This window comes from Phascolarctos cinereus, unplaced genomic scaffold (assembly GCF_003287225.1).
Source record: "Phascolarctos cinereus isolate Bilbo 61053 unplaced genomic scaffold, phaCin_HiC Scaffold_5;HRSCAF=322, whole genome shotgun sequence".
Lineage (NCBI taxonomy): Eukaryota > Metazoa > Chordata > Mammalia > Diprotodontia > Phascolarctidae > Phascolarctos > Phascolarctos cinereus.
Window position 1 is genome coordinate 239,074,353 of NW_027555958.1, and position 24,187 is coordinate 239,098,539.

The 24,187-nt window shown below is 39.0% G+C and overlaps 1 protein-coding gene across 5 annotated transcripts in view; it reads right to left on the bottom strand.

The window, feature by feature from the left end:
• RNF8 (ring finger protein 8) overlaps window positions 1-24,187 on the bottom strand; it is a 79,870-nt gene that overhangs the window by 26,033 nt on the left and 29,650 nt on the right. For 3 of the 5 annotated variants that reach the window (XM_078155393.1, XM_020999428.2, XM_020999432.2), the window contains exons 3-6: window positions 22,767-23,504; window positions 15,421-15,483; window positions 12,543-12,632; window positions 2,978-3,085 (exon numbers count right to left, since the gene is read on the bottom strand). In XM_078155393.1, the coding sequence (XP_078011519.1) occupies window positions 2,978-3,085; window positions 12,543-12,632; window positions 15,421-15,483; window positions 22,767-23,504 (999 nt within the window). The remainder of the gene's footprint in view (window positions 1-2,977; window positions 3,086-12,542; window positions 12,633-15,420; window positions 15,484-22,766; window positions 23,505-24,187) is intronic. The other 2 variants (XM_020999429.2, XM_020999431.2) reach the window with 2 other exon arrangements.

Genomic DNA, 24,187 nt, shown 5'->3' on the forward strand with positions numbered 1-24,187 from the left:
CAGAACGTGATCTACAATGATCTATTAAGTAGTTACTGCCCAACTAGTTCAGCCAGGACTTTGTAGTGACCTAAGAATCACTCCAAGGACTGTGTTCAAACACCATCTTGAATCATTTTCTGTTTTTTTCCCCTGTGGCTGGTCAGAGACTTACCATAATTAAGGTCCACAGATTCACAATTAGAGTAATAGACTAGAGGTGCAGGATGATATATATTTTCTGAAATTGCCAATATGTGGATTTATTTTGGTTAATTATACTTGCTTCAAGCCAGGGCTTTTATTTTGGGAAAAGAGAGATTTAGAGGCAGCTAGGTGGCACAGTGGATAGAGCACCGGCCCTGAAGTCAGGAGTACCTGAGTTCAAATCCAGGCTCAGACCAAACACTTGACACTTACTAGCTGTGTGACCCTGGGCAAATCACTTAACCGCAATTGCCTAAAAAAAAAAAAAGAAAAGAAATAAAAGGAAAAGAGAGAGATTTAAGAGGGTGTAAAGATGGGAAAAGTGATAGTGATACCAAAACAAAAAAAGAAGAAAAGAAAGAAAAAGAGTGTCAAAAGAGTGTCAATGAAACATTTTTTTTAAATGCATAAAAAGCAAGTTCAAAAAGAAGGAAAAAAAGTAAAAAGGAAATTCAGAGGGAGACAGGGATAAGCAAGACATCTTTGGAACTTCCATGTAGCATTTATTATATACTTACAAACAACAACTACTAAGATGTATGTAATAGAGATTCATGAATTCATATACAATCTCCTTTTCCTTTTGTATAGGAAAAAATTCACATCTGTTTGTTTTTCAAGTTCATAACAACAATGAAGGGAAACATTTTTTAATTAGGTGGAAGCCATTAAATGGCAACTTGGTATTTTATCCTAGAGGCAATAGGGGCCACGTATGATTTTTGAGCGTAAGAGCATTTGTTTTGAGAAGGTAGATCTGTTTTAAGAATATTAATTTGGGAACTATAAGGAAGATGGATTAGAGGGAGGGGAGATACTAGATAGAAGCAAAATGATCAATGAGGGAAACTACTGCAAGAGTGTGGGTGACAGGTGATTCTGGAGAGAGAGTGGGAATGGGAGGAGAAAGATTTAAGAGATAACCTGGAGACAGGATAGATAGACAGAACTTGGGAAGTATTTGGATACAGAATTTGAGAGAGAGTGAAAAGCCAAGAGAGCAGGTAGGAAGTACAGTGAACAGAGTTCAGGTCCTGGAATCAGGAAGACTCATCTTCCTGAATTCAAATCCAGCCTCAGACACTCACTAGCTGTATAATCCTGGGCAAGTCACTTACCCCTGTTTGCCTCAGTTTCCTCATTTATAAAATGAGCTGGAGAAGGAAATGGCAAACTATTCCAGTATCTTTGCCAAGAAAACCTCAAATGGGATCACAAAGAGTCAGACACAACTGAAAGGACTAAATTACAACAACAAAATGCCAAGAATGATTCTCTAAGGCCAACAAGTTTGATATTGATTACTGGGAAGATTCGAGAATTAAAGAGATAGTTGGCAAACATCTGAAAAGGGAAGGTGTGATTGATTACACAGACCCAACATGGCTTCATAAAGGGCAAATCATGCCAAACTAACTTCACGTTCTTTTTTGATAGGATTATTAAACTAACAGACGAGGGGAATGCTCTCTGTATACTTCACCTAGAGCTTAGCAAAACTTTTGATAAAGCATCTCATCATACTTTTTATGTGGAAAATACGAACTATGAAATAATACAACTAGATGAATTATAAAACTGAGTAGCTCTGTCACTGGTGCAAAATCAACGTGATACAGGGTCTTCAGTAGGGTACCAGCGATCTATGCTTTGGTATTAAGCCATTTAACATGCTTTTATCAATAACTTGAATAAAGGCGTAGGTGGCATGCTCATCACATTTTCAAATGACAAAAAACTAAAGGGAATGACTAACAATAGGTTGCAAAAAGATATCAAGGGGGAAGAATATTGGACTGAATATAAATAAAATGAATTCAATAGGAATAAATGTAAAGTTTTACTCTTCAGTAAAAAAAAAACACCAAACAATTTCATCAGTGCAAAATGGAGGAAACATGGGTAGACAGTGGTTGTTCTCAAGAGGATTTGGTGGTTTTAGTAGGCTCAATGAGTCAACAGTGTGATGTGAAAGCCAAAAATGTAATGCAATCTTGGGCTGCATTAGAGAGGCATACCCCCAAAATGGAAAAGAATCCACATGCACATACAGTAGCTCTTTTTTTTTTTTTTAAATTTGGTTATAGCAAAGAAGTGAAAATTAAAAGAATGGCCATCAATTGAGGAATGGTTAAACAAATTTATGGTATACGAAGGTAAAGCAATAATATTGCACCGTAAGAAAAAATAAAAGGAGGGTGTTCAGAGAAACTAGGGAAGATTTGTATTACCTGACACAGGATGAAGTGAGCACATATAAGAAAACAACTTATACAATAATAAAATTGTAAAGACAAAGAACTTTGAAAGACTTAAGAAGTCTGATAAATGTAATAACCAACCAAAATTCCACAGGGCAGGTGATGAAGCATATTACTCACTTCCTAATGGCCTCAAGGGGCAGAATGAGACATATATTTCTGGAGCTGGCCATCACGGGACTTTGTTTTGCTTGTCTATGCATATCTGTTACAAGGGTTTTTCTTTTCTTTTAAATCTGAAGGGGACAGAGGTGAGAGGAAGAGGCAGAATAGCAAAAGGATTCCCCCCCAAAAATGAAATCAGGATAGCTTTGAAGGTCATACATCAAATTTATTACATACTTAGAAAGAAAAACAAAATGTATGTGTTAGAGGTTTGCAATTTTTATATACAATTTCATTCTTTTATTCTACCTTGTACACATAAATGCTCATTTTATTTGGCATGTGAGATTCACAAATAAAAACAAACACACACAAAAGCAGATGATGGGGTGGGGAGGTGAAGAGTCCCTATCCCTTGTTATTACCTCAATGAAGTGTTCCGAGCAAATGATGCATTGAAGCTCATTTTCTAGTACATCATTCATCTGGTTTAGAACCTCTTCCTTCTGCGCTCTCACTTTCTCTTTTTCTTCCTGCAAAAGTATACAACTCTATTTATCACTAGGAGAACTACTGATTGATTACTGATTAAACAAGACAAGAAGTGGAGTTAAAATACTAGAATGATTCAAATGGAACAGCCCACTTCCAAGAGTTACTACTTCTCAAAAGTCATACTAAATGTAGGCTTTCTTTGAGTTCAATTTTTTAAAATTTCTTTTCCTGTTTTTTTTCTTTTCTTAAACAAAACTTTAATTTTTCTTCTCTCATCATGCTAAATTAAAAAGGTACTAAACTGTTTTGTAGGCGGATACTACTCTTCATTAGAAATCTGAGATGGTACTTGTAACATTGCAGACACTAAAGCAAGACAATAAGCTTACTTAGTCCAAGTTTAGAATTAGTGAAAACCTTGGTTTTTCAAGAAATATACTTATTCCTGAACAATGATGAAACACTCCACCAGAAGAGAGTCATTAAAGAGCTACTATCTACGTGGTACACTTTTGCCAAGAACACTGCACTAGAAGGCAGAAGACCTGGGGTCTATTATGTCTTCGATGACTTATGGGTATGTCATCCTGGGTGGGTTAAACCTCCCTGGACTTCAGCTGCGTCACCCATTAAAATAATACTATATATCTACCTGAAGGAAGAGATTTGAGTCAATTGCATTTAACAAAAATTTACTGAGTGCTGATAGATTCAAAGGAGAATTCTATCAAACTTTGAAAGAATAATTAGTGACAATAATATAAAAACTATTCTCAAAAATTGAGAAAGAAAGCTATTAGATTCCTTTAATGAGACAAATGTAAAATAAGAAAAATAACTAAAGCAGGGAAGGAAAAAAACACAGGAATTTTTTATTAATTAATGTATTTCAATTATTAATGAATCATTAATCATTAATGAATATCGATTCAAAGGTTTTAAATAAAATCCTGTCAAACAGACTATAGTGATTCATCCATGAAATCATTCATCATGACCACAATGAATATACTAGAGATGCATGAATGGTTTAACAATAGGAAAATAATCAACATAATTAAGTTATACTAAAACCAAAAACATCCAAAACCATAAGATTTTCTCAAAAGATGTGGGAAAAGCCTTTGAGAAAGTACAATACTCATTAATGTTAAAAAATCCCTTAAAGTATAAGCACAGAGGTATCTTTTTTTTAAACATCATAAAAAGTATCTACCTAAAATCAAAAGCAAGCATCATATGCAATGGGGGTACACGAGAACCTTTCCCAATAAATATGAACTAAAGCAAGGATGCTCATCTTCTCTATGATTATTTGACACAGTTCTGAAATGCTAGCAATAAGAATAAGAAAAGAGATGTACATTAAAGGAATAAAGCTAGGTAAAGAGTTGACAAAACTGTGCCTATTTGCTGATGATACTATGGTTTACTTAGAAAATCATAGAGAACCAGCAGAGATACTCACTGAGACAAAAGCTTTAACAAAGGTTTTGCAGGCTACAATATAAGCCCTTCATAATCAATAGTATTCTATATAATAATAACAAAACTCAAGAAGCAATAATAGAAAAGGAAATCCTATTCCAAAAAATTACAAAATTCATAAAATACCTGGAGATAAATCTAACAAACCACAAAAAATATTCACATATTCAATTACAAAATGGTCCTTAAAGAAATAAAGAACAATTTAAACTGGAAGAATATTCAGTACTCAAAGCTGGACCATGCCAGTATCATAAAAATGACAATACCACCCAAGTTAATTTACTGTTTTAATGCTATGTCAACGAAATATTCAAAGGGCTACTTAGCAGAAGTTGATAAAAGAATAACAAAAGTCATTTGGAAAAAAAAATTCTAGAATAGCATGGAAAATAAAGAAAAGAGGAATGGACAGAGGAGGACTAGCTCAAACTATATTACAAAGTAACACTCATCAAAACCATCTGGTATTAAAAAAGAGAGGTAAAATGACAACACACTATACAATGAAGAATCAGAAACAACAGAACTCAATAAACTAGTGTTTGATAACCTGGAAAAACATAAATTACTAAGGAAAGAACATCCTATTCAATGAAAAGCTTTTGGGAAAATTGGTAAGTTTTTGGCACAAATTAGGCTTACAACAACACCTTACACCATATTCCACAATACATTCTAAATAGATGTGATTAATATTAAAGATCATACTATAAAAAAGTTAAAGAGAAACATCACATAACTCTCACAGCTATGGGTTGGAGATGTATCCTTAATTAAACAGGTTACAGAAACAATTACAAAAGATAAAAAAGATAACTGATTACATGAAACTAAAAAGCTTCTGCACAAACAAAATGAGTACACCCAGGAAAAGGAAAGTAGTTGAATGGGAAAAACTTTTTTGTATCACATTTTTCTGATAAGGACTTAATATCCAAGATAAAGAATCAATTAACAGATACATGAGTATATGTATATGCACAAACAACCACATTTATTTATAAGACTAAAAGAATGTTCAAAGGATATGGACAGTTCACAAAAGGAGAATTGCAAGCTACTGACAATCAGATGAAAGAATGCTCCCTATCAGTAATAATAAAAGAAATGCAAATCAAATCAAAACAACTCTGTGGTTTTACCTCATACCCTACAAATTAGCAAAGATGACAAAAGATGGGAATAGTCAATGCAGGAAGGATTGTGGGAAAAAGAGTCCCATAAGTGAATTGTTTGTGGAGCTGTGAATCAATACAAACATTATGGAAAAGAATTAGGAAATATGCAAATAAAGTGACAAAATTTCCATATGCTTGACCCAAAGATTCTATTATTAAACTAAGACTCCAAGGAAGCCAATGATAAGAAAGTCTATATACACCAAAATATTTATAGTAACATTTTCTGTATTAGCAAAGAATTGGAAACAAAGCAGATGTCTATTGAATGGGGAATGGCTAAACAAATTAGGGTTCATGAATGTAATCAATGCTACAAGAAATGTTGAATGTGATGAATACAGAAAAATATGGAAAGATCTACACAAACTAATACTGCAAAATAACAAAAGAGTATACATGGCTCAAAAAGAAAAGCTATAAGAAGACATCCCCACTGTTTTGTAGGGGTGGTAAGTCCACAAGTGTTTTATAGTGCTTACATAATCATAATTCTTCAATGTATTGATCAGTTATGCTCATTTTCTTCTTTTTTTATACAAAAATATTATTTGTTATATGAGATTACTCTCTGGGAAGGAGAAGGGAATGAATATTAAGGAAAATTACATGCTATAAAAATCAATAAAAATTTATTAAAAATAAACAAATTGGAGCATATGTTGTCAGATATTTATGGCCAATGGGTTGCTTCATTTTATTTGTTACAATGGAGAGTTCTATTGGGAAGTGACTGATGTAGAAAAAAGATTCAATAAGAAATTTATTTTTTCAAAGTGTAAAAAAAAATGTATTAATAACCTAGACACATAGATACTCTTATGGGCACTAAGGATATCAAGACAGAAGACACAAACCCTGATCTCAAGGTGCTAACAATGCAGCAGGGGAAAAGATGCACTTGGAAATAGTCACAGAAATAAGAGTTTTGCAACTGGAAGGCTTTTCAGCATACATTTAATTCAACCTATACTTAAAAATAAATCCTTACCACAACATACCTGACAAGTGATCATCTGACTTGTGCTTTAAAACCTTCCATGAGGAAGAATCCAACTCCTAAGGGAGCTCATACCACTTTAAGAAAGCTCTAATTGCAAGAAAGTTTTTTCTGACATCAAACCTAAACTGACTGATTTTTAACTACCATCCGTTGCTCCTAGTTCTGCCTTCCAGGGCCAAGCAAAACAAATCCAATCCCTCTTCCATATCATACCTCTTCAAATATCATGTCCCCCACCCCCAAGCACCCATCCCTCATCCCCAAGTATTCTCTTTTCTAGGGTAAACATCCCCAGCTTCTTCACTCAATCCTCATGTAGTATGGAATGAAGACCCTTCACCATCCTGGCTGCTGTTCTCTGGATACTCCATTTTATCATCACCCTAAATCGTGACACCCAGAAGAGAACACAATACTCTAGACATGCCTTGCAGGGAAGAGTACAGGGAAACTACCACCTTCTTATTCCTGGAAGCCAGCCTCTTCATGGAGTCTTGCAGTCCAAGACTGCACGAGCCTTTTTTGGCTGTCATGTCCCTTTGTTGACTCATACTAAGGCTTCAATCACTAAAAACTCCTAGGTCTTTTTCCAGACAAACTGCTTTATAACTATGCTTTCATCATTTTGTAGTCGTAAAGTTGATTTTTTTAAACCCGAAAGACTCTATATTTACCATACTTAAATTTCATCTAATTAGGTTCAATCCAATGTTCTAGCCTCTTCAGAGATCTTTTTGGAACTTGATTCTCTCATACCTTTTGGCTTTATGTCATTTGGAAAGCTAATTATGGTATCTCTGCCTTCATCCAAATCCTCAACCAGCACACAGCCATACAAATCCCTGAGATATTCCACTGGAGACTTCCTGCCAAGCTGGTATTAGCTACTCTTGGGTCTGACCAATTAGTTCTGAATCCATCTAACTATTATTACCATCTATCCCTACAGTTCTCCAACTTTTCCCCAAGAATAAGAACACTGCTAGAATCTAGGTTAAACTATCTACAGTATTCTCCAGATCTACTTGTTTAAGTAATTCTGCCCAAAACAAAAGGAAATAGGCTACTGTGGCATGACCTATTCCCTAGAAAAGCATGCTTCCTTTTCTGCATGATCAGAAATTGCAATGGGGCACCAAGCTGGCACAATGGATCAAGCACCGGCCCTGGAGTCAGGAGGACCTGAGTTCAAATCTGACCTCAGACATATAATCCTTACTAGTTGTGTGACCCTGGGCAAAATTACTTAACCCCAATTACCTAGCCAAAAAAAAAAAAAAAAAGAAAGAAAAAGAAAGAAAAAAAAAGAAATTACAGAGGCTATGTAACACTGCTCTCCTTCCCCCAACCCCTTCATTTTACAGACCCTCTCAGAGACTTGCCCAAAGTTACAGTCATTTTAGGAGTAGAGTTGGGATCTGCACCTCAGTCCTCTGATTCACAATCCAGCACTCTTTTAAACTATGTTTCCACCATAACCATCTCTTTATCTCTTTAATGATCTATTCAAGATAACGGCTAAATTTGGCTTCAGGGAAATATACCTCGGCTTCAGAAAACATACCTTCCTCCCTTCACTGCAGAGGTGGGGGACTAGAGAAGTCGAGAATACCTTCAGGGATGGCTTATTGGGTGGGGGAGAGGGACAAACATTCAGAAACAAATGTGACTTTAAAATAAAAGTTCTCAATAAAAAAGATAAAATTTGATAACTAAAAAAATTAATTTTATAGCTGCCAGAAATTGAAGTTGAGGTCACTGGCCTATGATATAGATTCTATTATTTTTTGTTTTTTTAAAATCAAGACATTTGCCCTTCTTCAGGCTTTCAGAACTATCTTTTGCCCCAGCATTCAACACAGTTCCTAGACCATAAGACGCACTAAATAAATGCTTACTGACCAAGAGCTGTCAATTACCATCATTCCATCCACACTGAACCTCCTCTCCTACTCCATACCTCAGATTTCTACTGTCATTCCCCATTCTCTTCTTTGCTACGGTCCCTGAGAAGAGGATGCCCTTCTCTCCTTGCCCAGACCAAGGTTAAGCAAATCATGACTCACAGGCCATATCTAGCCTGTAGCCTGTCTTTGTGAAATCCATGACCTAAGAACGGTTTTTACATTTTTAAATGGCTGGAAAAAAAAGAATATTTCATGACATGTGAAAATTATATGAAATTCAAATCTCAGTGTCCATTAATAAAGTTTCATTGGAACACAGACACATTCATTTGTTTACATATTGTCTATTGTTGTTTTCACACTACAATGACAGGGTTGAGAAGTTGTGATAGAGCCCATATGTGACACTCTCCCTGCTTTGAAATGCTTTTTGGTACACTCTAAATCACAGTGACATAGTTATAAAATGACAGTATTTCAAGTGCCATGCGTATCACCATACTATGACATTTTAATTCATATTTTATTACCATGGCATACCCATCATGTTAACAAGAAAAGAAGGGGGGGGAAATTTTATTATGATTTTTTGAGCTCAGGACTGAGACTGAATTTTTCTGAATGAGAAGAACCACATGAAACCATTATTAACTGAACACTGAATGGCTTTTGCTGCAGACTTGCTAATTTTTCCCAGTGAATTCAATTTAAAATTACAAGGCAAAACAGTGCTTATATGTGAAACATGCTGCAATAAAACCAATTTGACAACAAGTTATGTTGTTTGAATTACAGGTAATGTCAAGCTCCTTTATGTACTTCCTATGCTGTCAAGTTAAAACATGAGTTGAGATCTACAATTCCACATAGACTTGCAGTGAATTTAATTTTCCAATCTCAGACTACAGTTCCAGCAGTGTATTTCTGATTTTCATATTTCAAAACCCATTTTAACTGTGAAGTTGAGGAGCTTCCACCTAACTTTGAATTGGAAGTGATTAATCTACAATGCAATGGCATGCTAAAAGGCAAAAATCAAGAGAAGAATCTAATCAAGCAATAAAACACTCACTTAAAATTATACACTTACGGATTGCTATCAGTATTTGCCAGTACCTATTTATGTGAAAAGGCATTTTCAAAGACGAACACTAATTCTGAACCCCAATTCAGTAAAAAGTTATCCCCCAAAAAAGAATTCTATTCTTCTCATTAGGGGATCTGTATTTCAAAAAATTGTACTCAATTTTTATATTTTGAATTCTGTTAATAAAAAGTCTGTGGAAATGTGTTTTCTCTCATTATATAAATACCTATGTAATAGCCTCAATTTTGCCTCTTGGCCTGCATAGCCTGAAATATTACAGAAATTTTGCTGATCTGAGGACAACTTCTATTTGGGGCAAGACAAGGGGCAGTGGAGTTGATAGTGGTAGTGATACAAAAAAACAGGATTGTATTTAAACATCGTGTTAAATTTAATATAAACTTAAAAAATATAAAAGTAAATCAGACATAATGGAAACCCACAGTTTCACATCCAATCCTCTCTGTTTTTTGAATATTAAACTGTTCGTGTTTGTTGATGTTAGTCAAGGTTATAATAAAAAAATTAAAACAAAAACTTAGACCTGTCATTTCCCAAACCAGGGGTGGGGAACCTGCAGCCTCGAGGATACATGTGGCCCTCTAGGTCCTCAAGTACGGCCCTCTGACTGAATCCAAACTTCACAGAACAAATCCCCTTAATAAAAAGATCTGTTCTGTAAAACCTAGACTCAATCAAAAGGCCACATGCAAGGAAGGCCAAATGTGGCCTCGAGGCTGCAGGTTCCCAACCCCAGTCTTAAACTATTCCCCTCTCTTCTCCCTTTCAAAGCCAAATTTAAGGGGGGGGGGGGGACTGTCTATATTCACTGCTTCAATTTCCTTATTTCTCATTCACTTCTTCATCTACTTTGTAATCTGGTTGATACCACCACTCAAGTAAAACTATTCTCTTCAAGGTTTCCAATGATTTCTTCACCTTTAAGTACAATGTCCTTTTCTCATTCATCACTGTACTTGAATTGAACTCTTCACAACTGTTGACCACCTCTGCCTCCTGGATCTTCCCTCCTCTCTGGGATTAGGTATGCTATTCTAAATTGGTTCTTCTCTTTCCAATAACTCACTCATTTCCTTTGGATTATCATCCATTTCCCACCCACTAAGTGGAGGTGTTGCCTAAGGCTCTATCTTGGGCCTCCTCTTCCCTCTACCCTCTTCTCTCAGTTATCTTAGCTCCCATGGTTGCAACTAGCATCTCTGCGTGACTGTCCATACTATATATCCAGAATTAATCTCACTGAAGTAGCTGAATAACTAACCACTAGAGACAAAAGTACTAAACAGAGAGTAAGCATCAACATTCTGGCAATTTGCCTTTTGGTGGAAAAATAAAAACATCAATGTTCTCTCATGTTCAGGATATCCCTGGGACCCATACAACTGACATTTCCCCTGCACTGAGGAGAAGCCAGAGTATTTGCTCTAATAACCATTCCATTGTAGGGTGTTGGGATGCTACTAAAAAACAAATTATGTGCCTTCAGTTTCCTCTCCTCTCACTGTTAAGTCCCTACAGTCTGGCTTCCAACTTCATCATTTCACCAAAACTGCTCTCTACAAAGTTATCAATTATCTCACAATTGTCCCAATGCCCTCTTCTCAATCTTCATTCCTCTTGACAGCTCTGAAATCTTTAACATCATCAATCACTCTCTTGCCCTTGATATTCTCTTCTCTGGAGGTTTTTAGGACATCCCTCTCTCCTAGTTCTCCTATCTAATGCCTTCTTTCCTGAATCTTCATCCAGTCTTATCCACTAACCATGGGAGGCCCACAGGGCTGTGTCCTGGGCCCTCTTCTCTTTTCCCTCTATACTATTTCACTTGGCGATCTCATCAGCTTCCCTGGATTCAATTATCATGTCTATACTGATGATTCTACAATCTGCTTATCCAGCCCTAACCTCTCTGCTGACCTCTAGTCTCAAATCTCCAACAACTTATTGGACATCTCAAACTGGATGTCCTATATAGCTTAAACTCAGTATGTCCAAAAGGGAATTCATTATCACTCCCCCTAAACTCTACCCTATCCCAAATTCTCAACTCCTTCCAAACCTCCTTATTACTGTTAAGGAAATCACCATCTTCCTAGCTGCGAGGCTCAAAACCTACACATCATCCTCTACTTCTCACAATCTCTCACCATCCCATATCCAAAGCCTATTGATTTCACCTTTGTAACATTTCTTGAATATAATACCTTCTCTCCTCTGATATTATCACCACCCTAGTGCAGGTCCCTACCCAGCAAGTCCCATTTCCTAACACCCGGACTACTGCAATAGCCTGCTGGTGGGTCAGCCTGCCTCAAGTCTCTCTTCATTCCAGTCCATCTTCTATTCAGCCACCAAAATGATTTTCCTAAAGCACAGGTCTGACTCTGTCACCCCCAACACCAACACCCACACCCCACCTCCCGTGATAATGGTCTCCTTGCCGTTCTTCAAACAAGACACTCTATCTCCTGACTCCAGCTGTCCTCCCCATGCTCAGAATGTTCTCCCCTTATCACCTACTGACTTCCCTCAAGTCCCCAAAAGAATCCCCCCTTCTATAGGAAGAGATCCCTTGACCCATCGTAATTCTAGCGCTTTTCCTCAGCTGATTATTCACTATTTATCCTGCATATTAGCTTGTTTGTACACAATTGTTCACTTGTTGTCTCCATTAGTCTGTGAGTTCCTTTGCAGACAGAGTCTGTCTTCTGTCTTTCTTTGTATCCCCAGTGCTTAGCACAGTATCTGGCACACAATACTCACTTAATAACTGCTAATTTATTGACACTGAAATCACAATTTCAGTACCTTGGTCAGTTCCAGTTCTTTATTCTTGGCTTGAATGATTGCTTCAAAGTCCTTCTTGCTCCGACTTAACTCTTCCATTAGAACGTGATGCTGCAGAAATACATCCAGATATAAATTTAACCCAGCCTTTAACGTGTCCTCCCGTCTCTAAAATACTCACATATTAGCAGCCCACCACTGTGTTCTCTGTTCTACAGTTCACTGAAAATGCACAATTTTATTAAAATCCTTCCTTTCTTGGATTCTTACAAATCTCTCCCCATCATTTTTTAGTAACCTTTTTTTTTGGTGAGGCAATTGGGGTTAACTGACTTGCCCATAGTCACACAGCTAGCGAGTGTTGTGTGTCTGAGGCCGGATTTGAACTCAGGTCCTCCTGACTCCAGGGCCTGTGCTCTATCCATTGTGCTACCTAGCCACCCCTTCGCCCCATAATTTTTTGAAGGAGAGTAGGAGAGAGAGAAAAGAGAGCAATCAGAGATCCTATAACCAGTAAAGAAATAATAATAACTTCATCTTACATTTATATACTGTTTTACAGTTTCCAAAGCATTTTGTATGTTAATTTAATCTTCACAAGACTTCTGGTACAATTGGCCAGGCAGGTATTTTTATCCCTGTTTTATACATGAGAAAACTGAGATTCAATGAGTTTATATCACTTGGTCTGGGTCACAGTTAATAAGAGGCAGAAGCCAGGGCCAGAACACCTTTTCTAACTCCAAGTCCAACGCAGAACTAGGAGATACAAGCTGCAGAAAGGCAGGCTTTGGTTCAGCATAAAGAAAAATTTCCTGGCAATTATAAATATCTCAATGGGCCTTACAAGGTAGTGGCTACCCCCATCATATGAGGTCTTCAAACAGAGTGAAGAACAATTCATTCTCTTGTTGAGAGACTTTCTGCTAAGGGATTTACTGGACTTTGAGGGACTATCAGTAGTGATATTAGATATCACTAGGAAGCCAGATATCAACTGTTTGGCTTTTAGAAAACATTAAAGGGAACCGAGGATCCAGAAAGTCCAAGTAAGCATTTTGGTTGAAAGAGAAAACCATCCCAAAGAAACTACTTTAGCCAATGCCATCCTGGCTACTCCCTCAATCCATGTGCTGCCAGAAAGCTGAATACCACTAGTATCTGCTAGAAGTCAAGAAGGGAGCAGCAACAGGGAGCTTCCATTTTATTTCTCAAAGTTGCCATGCTGTACATTACAGAGAGTGACTTAAGGCTTGCACTGGGCATGAATCTGCAGTTGCAAATGCAATTTAAACAATTAGCAGAAAAGAAATTCACAAATTCAACACAAATTTATATCACAGTAATAATCATTAACTAGGGGTAAAATATAAACCATTCAATAAAGAACACTAGGCTGTTGCCTTGACTTTGCCACTCTACCTGTATATAAACCTCAGTTTCCTCATTTGCAAAGCGGGGACATACCTGCCTGACATACCTCACAGGCCTGATGCAGAAATAAAGTCAGATTATAGTTGCAAAGGCACTCCAGTGGTTTTTCCCCCCTTTAAAAGAACTACATAAATTTAAATTACGATGATCCCTTTAAATCTGGTAAATAACAAGAATGGTAAATAACAGGCTGCTTCTCAACACTGGTGGTGAGAAGTGGCTAAAATTTGTTAAATTGTAAGCTGAGAAGTATCCACAAGCCAAGTACCCGAGCACACAGCAGTTGCTCTTTGTTCCAACACAAGGTAATAAAGGGAGCTGTGTATTTCTCGAGAGAATAAAAAGATATGAGGGGAGATCAGATATTCCTATGGTGTCTTCAAATAGTGGAACTTAACTTTTTTTTCCAATCAACCTCAAATAAGGTTTTCAGCAAATGTGATCCTGCTACAGAAACCTGCAGTAGGGAATACACAAACAAATAACTTTCGAAGACAAAAAAGTCTTCTCTTGAAAAGAAAACGAAGACAGCACTGACTTCTTCAACATTCTTTTCCCTAATGGCATTTATATGTTCTACTTGGGAAGTTCTGGGTGTTCTCTGGTGCTGATAATGTGACACTGTTTCTCCTAGAAGACTGGCCCACAGGCTAAGAAAGAAGAACATGGAGTTAAACTTTCTGGGAACTCTCTATTAGTACAAATTCTTATTCTAATGTTAATCTTTGTTAATGAGGCCTGAATCCATTTTCTTATTACCCTATGCTCTGACCATAAGATAAACTTACATCTGACTTGTATTCAGGATGAATAAAGGAAGGATGAGGCAAGTTTTCAAAGATTCAACAAAACTTATAGAAAGAACCAGGGAAGAAAACAGTGAGCAGTTAAAATAAATGAACTAAATTACAAGGAACCTTTATCAAGATTTCAACCCTGTGAACCTGTAGCTTCTTGTCCTTTCAGTAAATTGATCTGCTTCACTGATCCTTAAATTGAACATTCTCAAATTGGCCTGAAATGTTTAATTGCCATTTTCTGCTAATCACTGAGGTCCCCATCTTCGGCTGGCTACAGCTCTGAATGGGTGAGGTCAGCAAGGGCAGCAATAGGCCTTACAGCCCAGGCACAGCTGACGTTTTTTCCCTTTACTTTTCTAATTGCACAGTCTGCCCCAACCCATGAGCCTCACAATTCCTCAGAGGCTCTTAGTCCATTTTGCTAGAGGAAGGACTGCTCAAATGAAGTTGTAGGCTTTCGTGCTGAGGCCTGGCATGTCTGTGGGGCTCCACATCTCCGAACTGATGGTGTGAGCAGCTGCCATCTGCTCCATTTGACAGACTGGAGGTGCAGTGGACATGGTGGATAAGTGGGAGAAGCAGCCATCAGTCATGCAAGGCTTGGCTGCACCCCCTGCTCTACAGTTGATGGAACAATCTCAGCCCAGTGGCAACAGATAAGTTACCTCCTGCAGGGCCTGTGCCAGCTGCTCCTTCAGGTCCTTTTCCCCATGCTGTTTTTCCAAACCCTGCAAAGCCAAACACAAATGGAAGGTTTCCTTGAGGGGAAGTGAAAGGAGAAATAAAATCCAGCAACATGCAGGGCAGAATGGATGGCATGAGCATCTGGGAGCAGTGGGAGGGAAGGGGGGGGCAGGGAGCAGGTGGGAACAACTCCTGTTTTCTCTCCAGCTGTTACCTACAAAGGGATTTAAAAGCAAAATTGCCTGACTTTATAGTGCCTATGATAAGATTTTCACCTTTAACTCACTTCCAGGCTACTCTGCAAATAAAATGAATTGTTCCAAGCATCTTTCACAAGATAACAGTTCTTTGACGTAAAAGAGCATTTGATCTTAGCCTCAGTTTCCTCACCTATGAAATATCTGTACTACCTACCTCACAGGACTGTTGAAAGAGCCAGGGATTTGGCATCAAAATACTCGGGACTAAATTTTAGCTCTGCTGGTTGTTAGCTATGTGACTTTGTATAAGTCACTTAATACCACTGTGGCTCAGCTTCCTCCTCAGTCAAATAAAAACTCAATGAACTACAATACAAGAGTGTTTCAGAAACATTAGACAGCTGATTGAAATGTCTCAGCCTGCCCTGTAGGACCATTACCTTCCTATTCTTAAGCCAGGCAATCTCACAGGACCATAGTTTTAGAGCTGAAAAGCACCTTGAAGGTAATCCAAAAGGTCTAACCTCTTAATTTCACAGATGAGGAGTACGGTCATATAAGTAATAAGTAGCAAAACTGAGAACCAAATCCAGATGTTTTGACTCCAAAATCAGCCTTCTTTCCACCGTACCACACTCGCTACTCTCAAGTGGGTTTGGGAGTTGGGGATGCGGCACCTTTCCATCCCAGTATACATATTGTTCTTTATCCTCTGTCACAGCTACATCTCTTCCTCTGTCCAGGTGTCTGTTGACCTCATTTTTACCCATTTGTGTCCATCACCTTCTATGTGAATTTTCCCTTTGAATTGCATTAGTTCTCTTAATACAGTCTGTATCAAATCATGCAGTTATTAATATCACCTTAAAATTGTTCATTGGTATTTTCATTGTGTGTTAAGTCTCATTTTCTCAACAAGATCATAATTTCTTCGAAGGTGGGGACCAATGTCAAGCTTCACTGTATCCCCAGGTGACCTAGTACATGCACACAGTAAGAGCTTAATAAATATCACTGAAATATGTGGGGGAGAAAGGATTAAAATGCACTTTCCAACTTTACAAAGATTAATAACCTTATCAGAAAATTTACCTGCTCCCTCCATCAGGGAGAAGAAGTGAGATCTGTAAGTGCACAGAAGGTTAATCCTGCTTCACTCCCCTCAACTTCCATACATCTGACTCTCTTCTCACACTTGGCAAGAGGGCAGTGGAATTCTTCAGTCCAGTTATTTTTTTTTATACTCTGTTGCTTTGCTGGGTCCAGGGGTAGTTGTTGCCAGATTAGATTTTTAAATTTTTTTTTTCAATTTATAATAAGTACTTATTTTCTCTCCCTGACACCTTTCTCCATTAGGGAAAAAAAAATTGTTTTAAATTGTAAAAGGTCATTTGGGCAGGTGAAAGGTGAGTAACCTGGAGGGAAATGTCCTCTGTTAATTTCCAGAATTGTACCAGGCTAAGGGCAGCAAAGATTTACATACAGGCAATCAGCCCAAATGCATAGAACTCCATCTGCTGCCATTCCCAAAATCACTTATCACCAGCGCACGAAGAGGACAGAACTTAAAATTCCTCAGGAAATAAGAAAATTAGGCTCAAGTTGTGAGCTTTTACATCAAAGAATTAATAAGCAGATGATTAATGTGAACATCATAAATTATCTTGCCCTCAGTCACTTGATTCAAAGGTGAAAGTTAGTCTTTGCAGAATCCTTTGGATCCTTGTCTCTTAATTTTACTTAGCTCTTGACCAGCTTGATATTAAGTAGGCAGGGTATGTGTCTATATGATTCCTGCCCACATCAAGAATTTGATGTTCTAGGGGCAGCTAGGTGGCGCAGTGAATAGAGCACCAGCCCTGGAGTCAGGAGGACCTCAGTTCAAATTCGGCCTCAGACATCTAACACTCACTAGCTGTGTGACCCTGGGCAAGTCACTTAACCCCACTGCCTAGCAAAATACCAAAAAACAACAACAACAACAACAACAACAACAACAACAAGACCCAAAACATAAAAAGAAAAAAATAATTTCATGTTCTGAAGCATTCTAGTCTGCAGGCCACAGAATGCACTTATCTAACCTCACGCCTGAGCACCTAGTTTAACCAGAGGCCATCGTTTGATTCACTAGTCATGATGAGAGAATTGGAATACTCCTTGTTCCCACTGTCACTTCCAGATTCTCTCAATCACCATTATTCAGTAACTTACTTCTCCTTCAAGGTTTGTTTAATATATATGTGTATGTGTATATATATGTAGGTATGAACCGCTCAAGATTCTGGAGGCTGTTATCTACTGAACTCCAGGACTCCTGCTTTCCTTCCTCAGAGAGTTCAATGCCTGACTCACAGTCTTTCCCTCATCTGCCTTCATATTATGGAAGTTCAACACACATACTGATATTCTCTCACGGAACTAACTCCCCAGTTCCTTAATTTACTCATTTCCCATGAGTCCTCCAACCCATTTCAGCTACACACAAAGATGGCCATACCTTTGATCTCATCAGCACCCACAAAAAAACTCCACTTCCACAAACTCTGAAATTCCTTTATCTCATCATAATCTGCTGTCATTCCACCTTTTCCTCTGCTTTGCAACCTCTAACCCCAATCCTCACTGTGACCGCTAATCATTCTAACTGACTAGTTCTTTCCCAGGCCATCACCCCTGCACTAACCACACTTTTCTCCACTCTCCATCTTGGTGAGCCAATCCAACTCTACCTTATTCTCCTTGTCCCTGATCCTCTGGATAAACATTCCTTGACGAGCCTCAAGCCTTGAATTACTCCCACCATTCACGCTCTTTGCTCCTACTCACACGCTCCTACTCAATGAAGTTGAAGAAAACCATGAAACCATGCAGACTGGGTTCACTACAAATTTATGTTACATAGTCTCAAATAGGTCCTCGCTATGGCAAAGCAATCCTTCTACGCCTCGATTCATTATTCCACTCACCACAGTGGCTTTTAAAAACTTTTTCATCCCTCCTCAAACCTCTCATGCCTCCCTCTCCCCCAACCCTCTCAGCTAAGAATCTTGCTTCATATTTCACTGAAAAAAACTGAGGTGATTTGCTGAGAGCTCTCTCTTATTTGAATCATTCAGATGCTTTCCATCACTATCTTTTCTTTAATCTTTGTCTCTTATGAAGAGGTGGCTCTTCTCTTTTCCAGGGTTAGCCCTTCCATATGCACCTTTAATCTCATTCCATTCTACCTTCTCCAGCAGATTCCTCTTCTATCAGTCCTCATTCTCCCACTAATATTCAATTTCTCCCTGTCCATTGGATACTTCCCCACTGCCTACGAACACATGGCTCCAAAAACCCCTCTCTTGCTAGCTATCGGCTTCTATCTCTCCTCTCACTGGGGGCTAAATTCACTAAGAAAGCCATCTACAGTTGGTGCCTGCCTCTACTTCCTCTCTTCACCTTCTCTTCTCTATCCTCTACAGTCTGGCTTCTGACTTCACCATTCAGCTGAAACTGCTCCATCTAAAATTAACAATGCTATCTTCACTGCCAAATCGACTGATCTTTTCCCAATCTTCACCTTTCTTGACCTCTCTGCAACCTTTGACATTGTCCATCACCCTTTTCATAGTCTTCGCGACAGTCTCTTCTTTCTAGGTTTTAAAGGTCCCTTTCCTTGTTCCAGGACACCTTTTAGATGGATTTCTTTTTCCCTTTCTGATGACACTGCTTCTGCTCACCTCCCGTATCTTCATATTTTTGCCCTTTCTGCCACCTTTGACAGAGGTGTTCACCCTTTCAACTCTCTAGGTTTTGGTGACACTACTCTCTCCTTGTTCTCCTCCTACCTGTCTGGCCACTTTTTCTCTGTTTCCTTTGCTGGATCTTCATCCATGTCATACCCACTAACCATAGGTGTCCCCCAAGACTGTCCTGGGGCCTTCCACTCTTTTCCCTCTATGCTATTTCACTTGGTGATCTCATCTTCTTCCCCGGATTTAACTATTATCTTTATGCTGATGATTCCCAGATCTACCTTTCTAGCCCTAACCTCTCTTTTAACCTCCAGCCCCACATCCCCAACTACCTATCAGATATCTTGAACTGCTTGTTTCAAAGACATCTTAAACTCAACATGTCCAAAACTGAACTCATTACCTCTTTACCCTCTCTGAACTCTCCCTTCTTCCTCACTTTCCTATTACTATTGTGGAGCACCACCATCCACCCCCTTGACCCAGGCTCACAACCTAGGTCTTCCTCTACTTCTCTCTCACTTCCCACATCCAATCAATCAGTTGCCAAGTGCTGTTGATTCTAACTTTAATTTTATAGACAGAACTCAAAGTCCCCTTCTCTCCTTTGACAAATACCACTATCCTAGTACAAGTCCTTATCACTTCATGCCTGAACTAATACAATATCCTTCTGTATGGCCTTCCTGTCTTAAGCCTGTCCTCAATGAAGTCCATCCTCCAGTTAACCATCAAAGTGATCTTCCTAAAATGCTAGTGTAACAACGTTATACCTACCTCTTTCCAACCACACCTCCATTCAAAAAGCTCCACCTCCCTATTATCTTAGGGGTTATATGTAAAATTCTGTTTGGCTTTTGAAGCCCTTCTATAAACTTGCTCCTTCTCAGTTTTCCAGTCTTCTTACACCTTACTTCCCCCCCTCCACATAATTTACAATCCAGTCACAATGGCTCTTGGCTGTTCCTGGAAAATGATGCTCCAACTCCCAACTCTGTGCCTTTTCGATGGCCATACCACTTGTCTGGAATTCTCTCCTCTTATCTTGGTCTCCTGGCTTCCTTTAAATCTCAGCTAAAAGCCCACCTTTTATAGAAGTTTTGTGACCCACCTTAACGCTAGTGCTTTCCATTTGAGATTATCTCCAATTTATCATTTATATATACTATTTGCATACAGTTTGCATGAGGTTTTCTCCATTAAACTGAGGTCCTTGAGAACAGAAACTGGTTTTGCCTTTCTTTGTATCCCCAGAGGTCAGCGTGGTGCTTGGCACACAGCTGATGCTTAACAAATTCTTTCTGACTTGACTTAATGAGGTATTCAGGGACAGAGACATGAACACAGCTCTGCCCGGACCACAGCCATGACACAACTAAACCAGCATGTCTTTCAAGGTCAAAACTGGCAGAAGAGGGACTCAGCACACCAAGTATATACCAAATAGCTAAGTTGTGGAGGATCAGATACCTCTGTTGCTGGCTGTTCAAGAGGGAGAAGGAAAGGATCATAAAACCCAAGCAAAACCATAACTTTGTCCTCTACAGCTAAATTATTATCAATGTCTGGTGTACAGAAGTTTTGGGCAAATTCTAGTGAGGGCAAGATAATCTGTTAACCTAAATCTGTCTTCCAGGTAAACATCATTCAGCTTTTTGTAAAATGACAAACGCTATCAATTTCTTCTTCTTTTTCTTTCTTTCTTTTTTTTGGAGGCAATTGGGGGTCAAGTGACTTGCCCAGGGTCACACATCTAATAAGAGTCTGAGGCCAAATTTGAACTCAGGTCCTCCTGATTCCAGGGCTGATGTTCTATCTGCTGTGCCACCTAGCTGCCCCACTCCAAATCATTTCTATGAGAAATGCATATTAAAATAACTCTTGAGGTTTTACTTTTCACCCACCAAAGTAGAAAAAGTGATAAAAAATAGAAACGGTCATTGCTAGGAGGTTTGTAGAAAGATAGGCACCTTAATACACTGTTGGAGGAATTGTGAATTGGTCCAACTCTTGGAAAACAAGTTGGAATTAGAAAAAAAAAAGTTGTTAAATTGCTCATATCCTACTACTGTTTATATACACCCTAAAGAGGACAAAGAAAAATGAAAAGTTCCATATATTCCAGAGTACTGAATTTTTGCAATAGCAGAACCCTGGAATCAAATGATGCACCCAGTGATTGGGGAATGGTACACAAATTGTGGCATACAAATGTAATGTAAGAAATGATGAAGAATGCAAAGAAACGTGGGATGACTTGCATAAACTGATACAGAGCAAAGAAAACAGAACCAGAAGACTACAATAATGTCCAACTCTAATTCAACGTAATGAGCAATCTATCCCAGAGAACGCAGAGTAGAAAGGGGAGGGATAAAGGGTGTGGAATATTACATCCGCTTTTGATGCGGGTTGAGAGATTCAGGGACCTCCCAAGCACAGATGTATAGGACAGGGTCATCTGGAATGAATTCACAAACTCAAGCAGTCTTCCAGTCAGGTGACAAAAAGTTTATTATAATGCTAATACGGTGGGCAGAGCTCCTTAAGGGGTTCTGCCATGTCTTTATCCCCAAACACCTCTTTGTTACAGAGAGGAGTCAGTGGTGCCGTACTGAAAGAAGAACTTCGATGTTAAAAACAAAAGTCATTCAACATTCTTAAAAATAAAGAGCCAGAAAAACACAACTGAACCAACGGGCAATTTACTGTGGCATTCCAACATTCTGATCTACACTGGTTCACTTTTCCTTGATTCACACCCTTGTTCTGACTATGGCGCTTGCCTTGAATCCCAATTCTAGTTTGGTTCCCTCTTCATCTACTGGTTCTGATCCTAGATGAGGGGGAAGGGAAAGGAGAAGAGAATAAGCATTTACATAGTACCTACTATGTGCCAGGCATTGTGCTAAGCACATTATAAATATTATCTTGCCTGGTCCTCACAACAACCCTTCAAAGTAAGTGCTGTTATTATCCCCATTTTACAGGTGGGGAAACTAAGGCAAACAGATGAAGTGACTTGCCCAGGGCAACACAGCTAGTGTCTGAGCCAGGATCTGAATTCAAATCTTTTTGATTTTAGGTCTGTGACTCTATCTACTGCACTATCTAGTTGCCTCTGGGTTCTTGGACTACATCTGCCATTCATCTGGCCTGGTATCCTAATTCTGATCCTAACCCTGATTTTTGCCTTACACAAGAATTCCCTTTAAGCCTCAAACACAGATTCCCTTGGCCTCTGTCCCAAGCTCCCACCTCCTGTATCTAGTGCTCAGCTATTATCTCTAACAATATGACTCAGTCCAGGACACCAAGTCTCTGGAAGGGACAGGCACAAAACATATACCTCTAATAAACTGCCACTTATTTTCTCACATTCTGTACCTCTAAGTGTGGCTCCTTCTCCTGGAAATTTTTCTCTAACTGCTCCACTCTCTGCTGCTGCTGGACCTGCTCTGTAAACAGCTGGTCCTGTAACTCCTGGAGCTCCTCCTCCATCTTCACAGTCTCCTTCTGGGCCCCCTCGTGGCTCTGCTGCTTCACGCTCAGAACAGCCACCTGCTTCTCCTGAACCTTCACCTTCAGCTTGAGGATCTTGGCCATCGTCTTCTTAAGCATGTCCAAGCTGCTCTGAGACTGCGACAAGCTTGGGCCTTTCTGCTCCTTGCAGGACAGTGCTGCTGCTTTTTCTGAGACAGTCTGAAGGTCATCCTCGGCTGCTCTCTCTCCACTTGGTCCAGGAGAAGCCAACTTTTGGTCCACGCTTTTCGGGGCCTGTTTGGCCATTTTGGCTCTTCCACAGGACTTCCCTGACTGCTCACAGTCATGGGACACTTTATTCACTTTGGTTCTGGAGTCTGAAGAGCCGTCCGCTCCAGGGCTATCCAACTCCTCTAAACTACATTTTCTTTTGGTTCTCCAGCACTTAACTACCGTCTTATCGTTCTTCAGGGCAAGACATAAATGGATCTTTTCCCAGTCTTCTTCTACTACTTCATATTCATATTCTGCATTCTCCTTATTTTCTAATGGAACTCCAAGTTGGATTCGGTCTCCCTCCTGGACAGGATAGGCCTTTAAAGGTTCCAGGCGCTCCTTATTCAGCCAAACACCATTCAGACTCTGGGGAATGAGAAGAAATAGAAATGAATAAGCTTCACAAGTTTATTCTCCTTAATGGGGGGCGGGGGGGAGGTGTCTCTCTGCTACAAATCTTTCTGGCATTCTCAGAAGGAAAACTCTTGAGAACAAATTGCAAGGAAAGTAAACAACCACTCTTAGAAACAGCATTTTTCAAGTGCAGCTTTGGTTTATCTGCTATATATTTTATATTCATGACTCCACTGAGAACTACCTGCAAAGCAGAAAGGAATTATTTTATTTCAGGTAGTAATAATAATTAGAATTTAACACTCTGAGGTTTGCAAAGCACAGTACAATACAAATGTTTTCTCATTTGATTCTTACAACAGCCCTGTGAGGTGGTTGCTATTCCTCATTTTACAGATGAGGCAACTGAGGCTGAATGAAGTTGAATGACTTGTCCAAGGGTCACACAGCTACTGTCTGAGTGAGGATTTGAACTCAAGCCTTCCTGATTCCAAGTCCAGCACTCTTGAAGAATCACTAAAACAAATGCAACAGCATTGAAGGGAGAGTGAAATTAAGCTACACCCCTTGGTGTTATGAAATGGAAAAAATTCAATTCCACTGCAGACAGCTTCTAATGGTTATGTCAGTGAAGTCAGATGTGCCTAAGAAAGCCACTGAAAAACCTGGACATAACAGTGAAACCAAAAACCTCT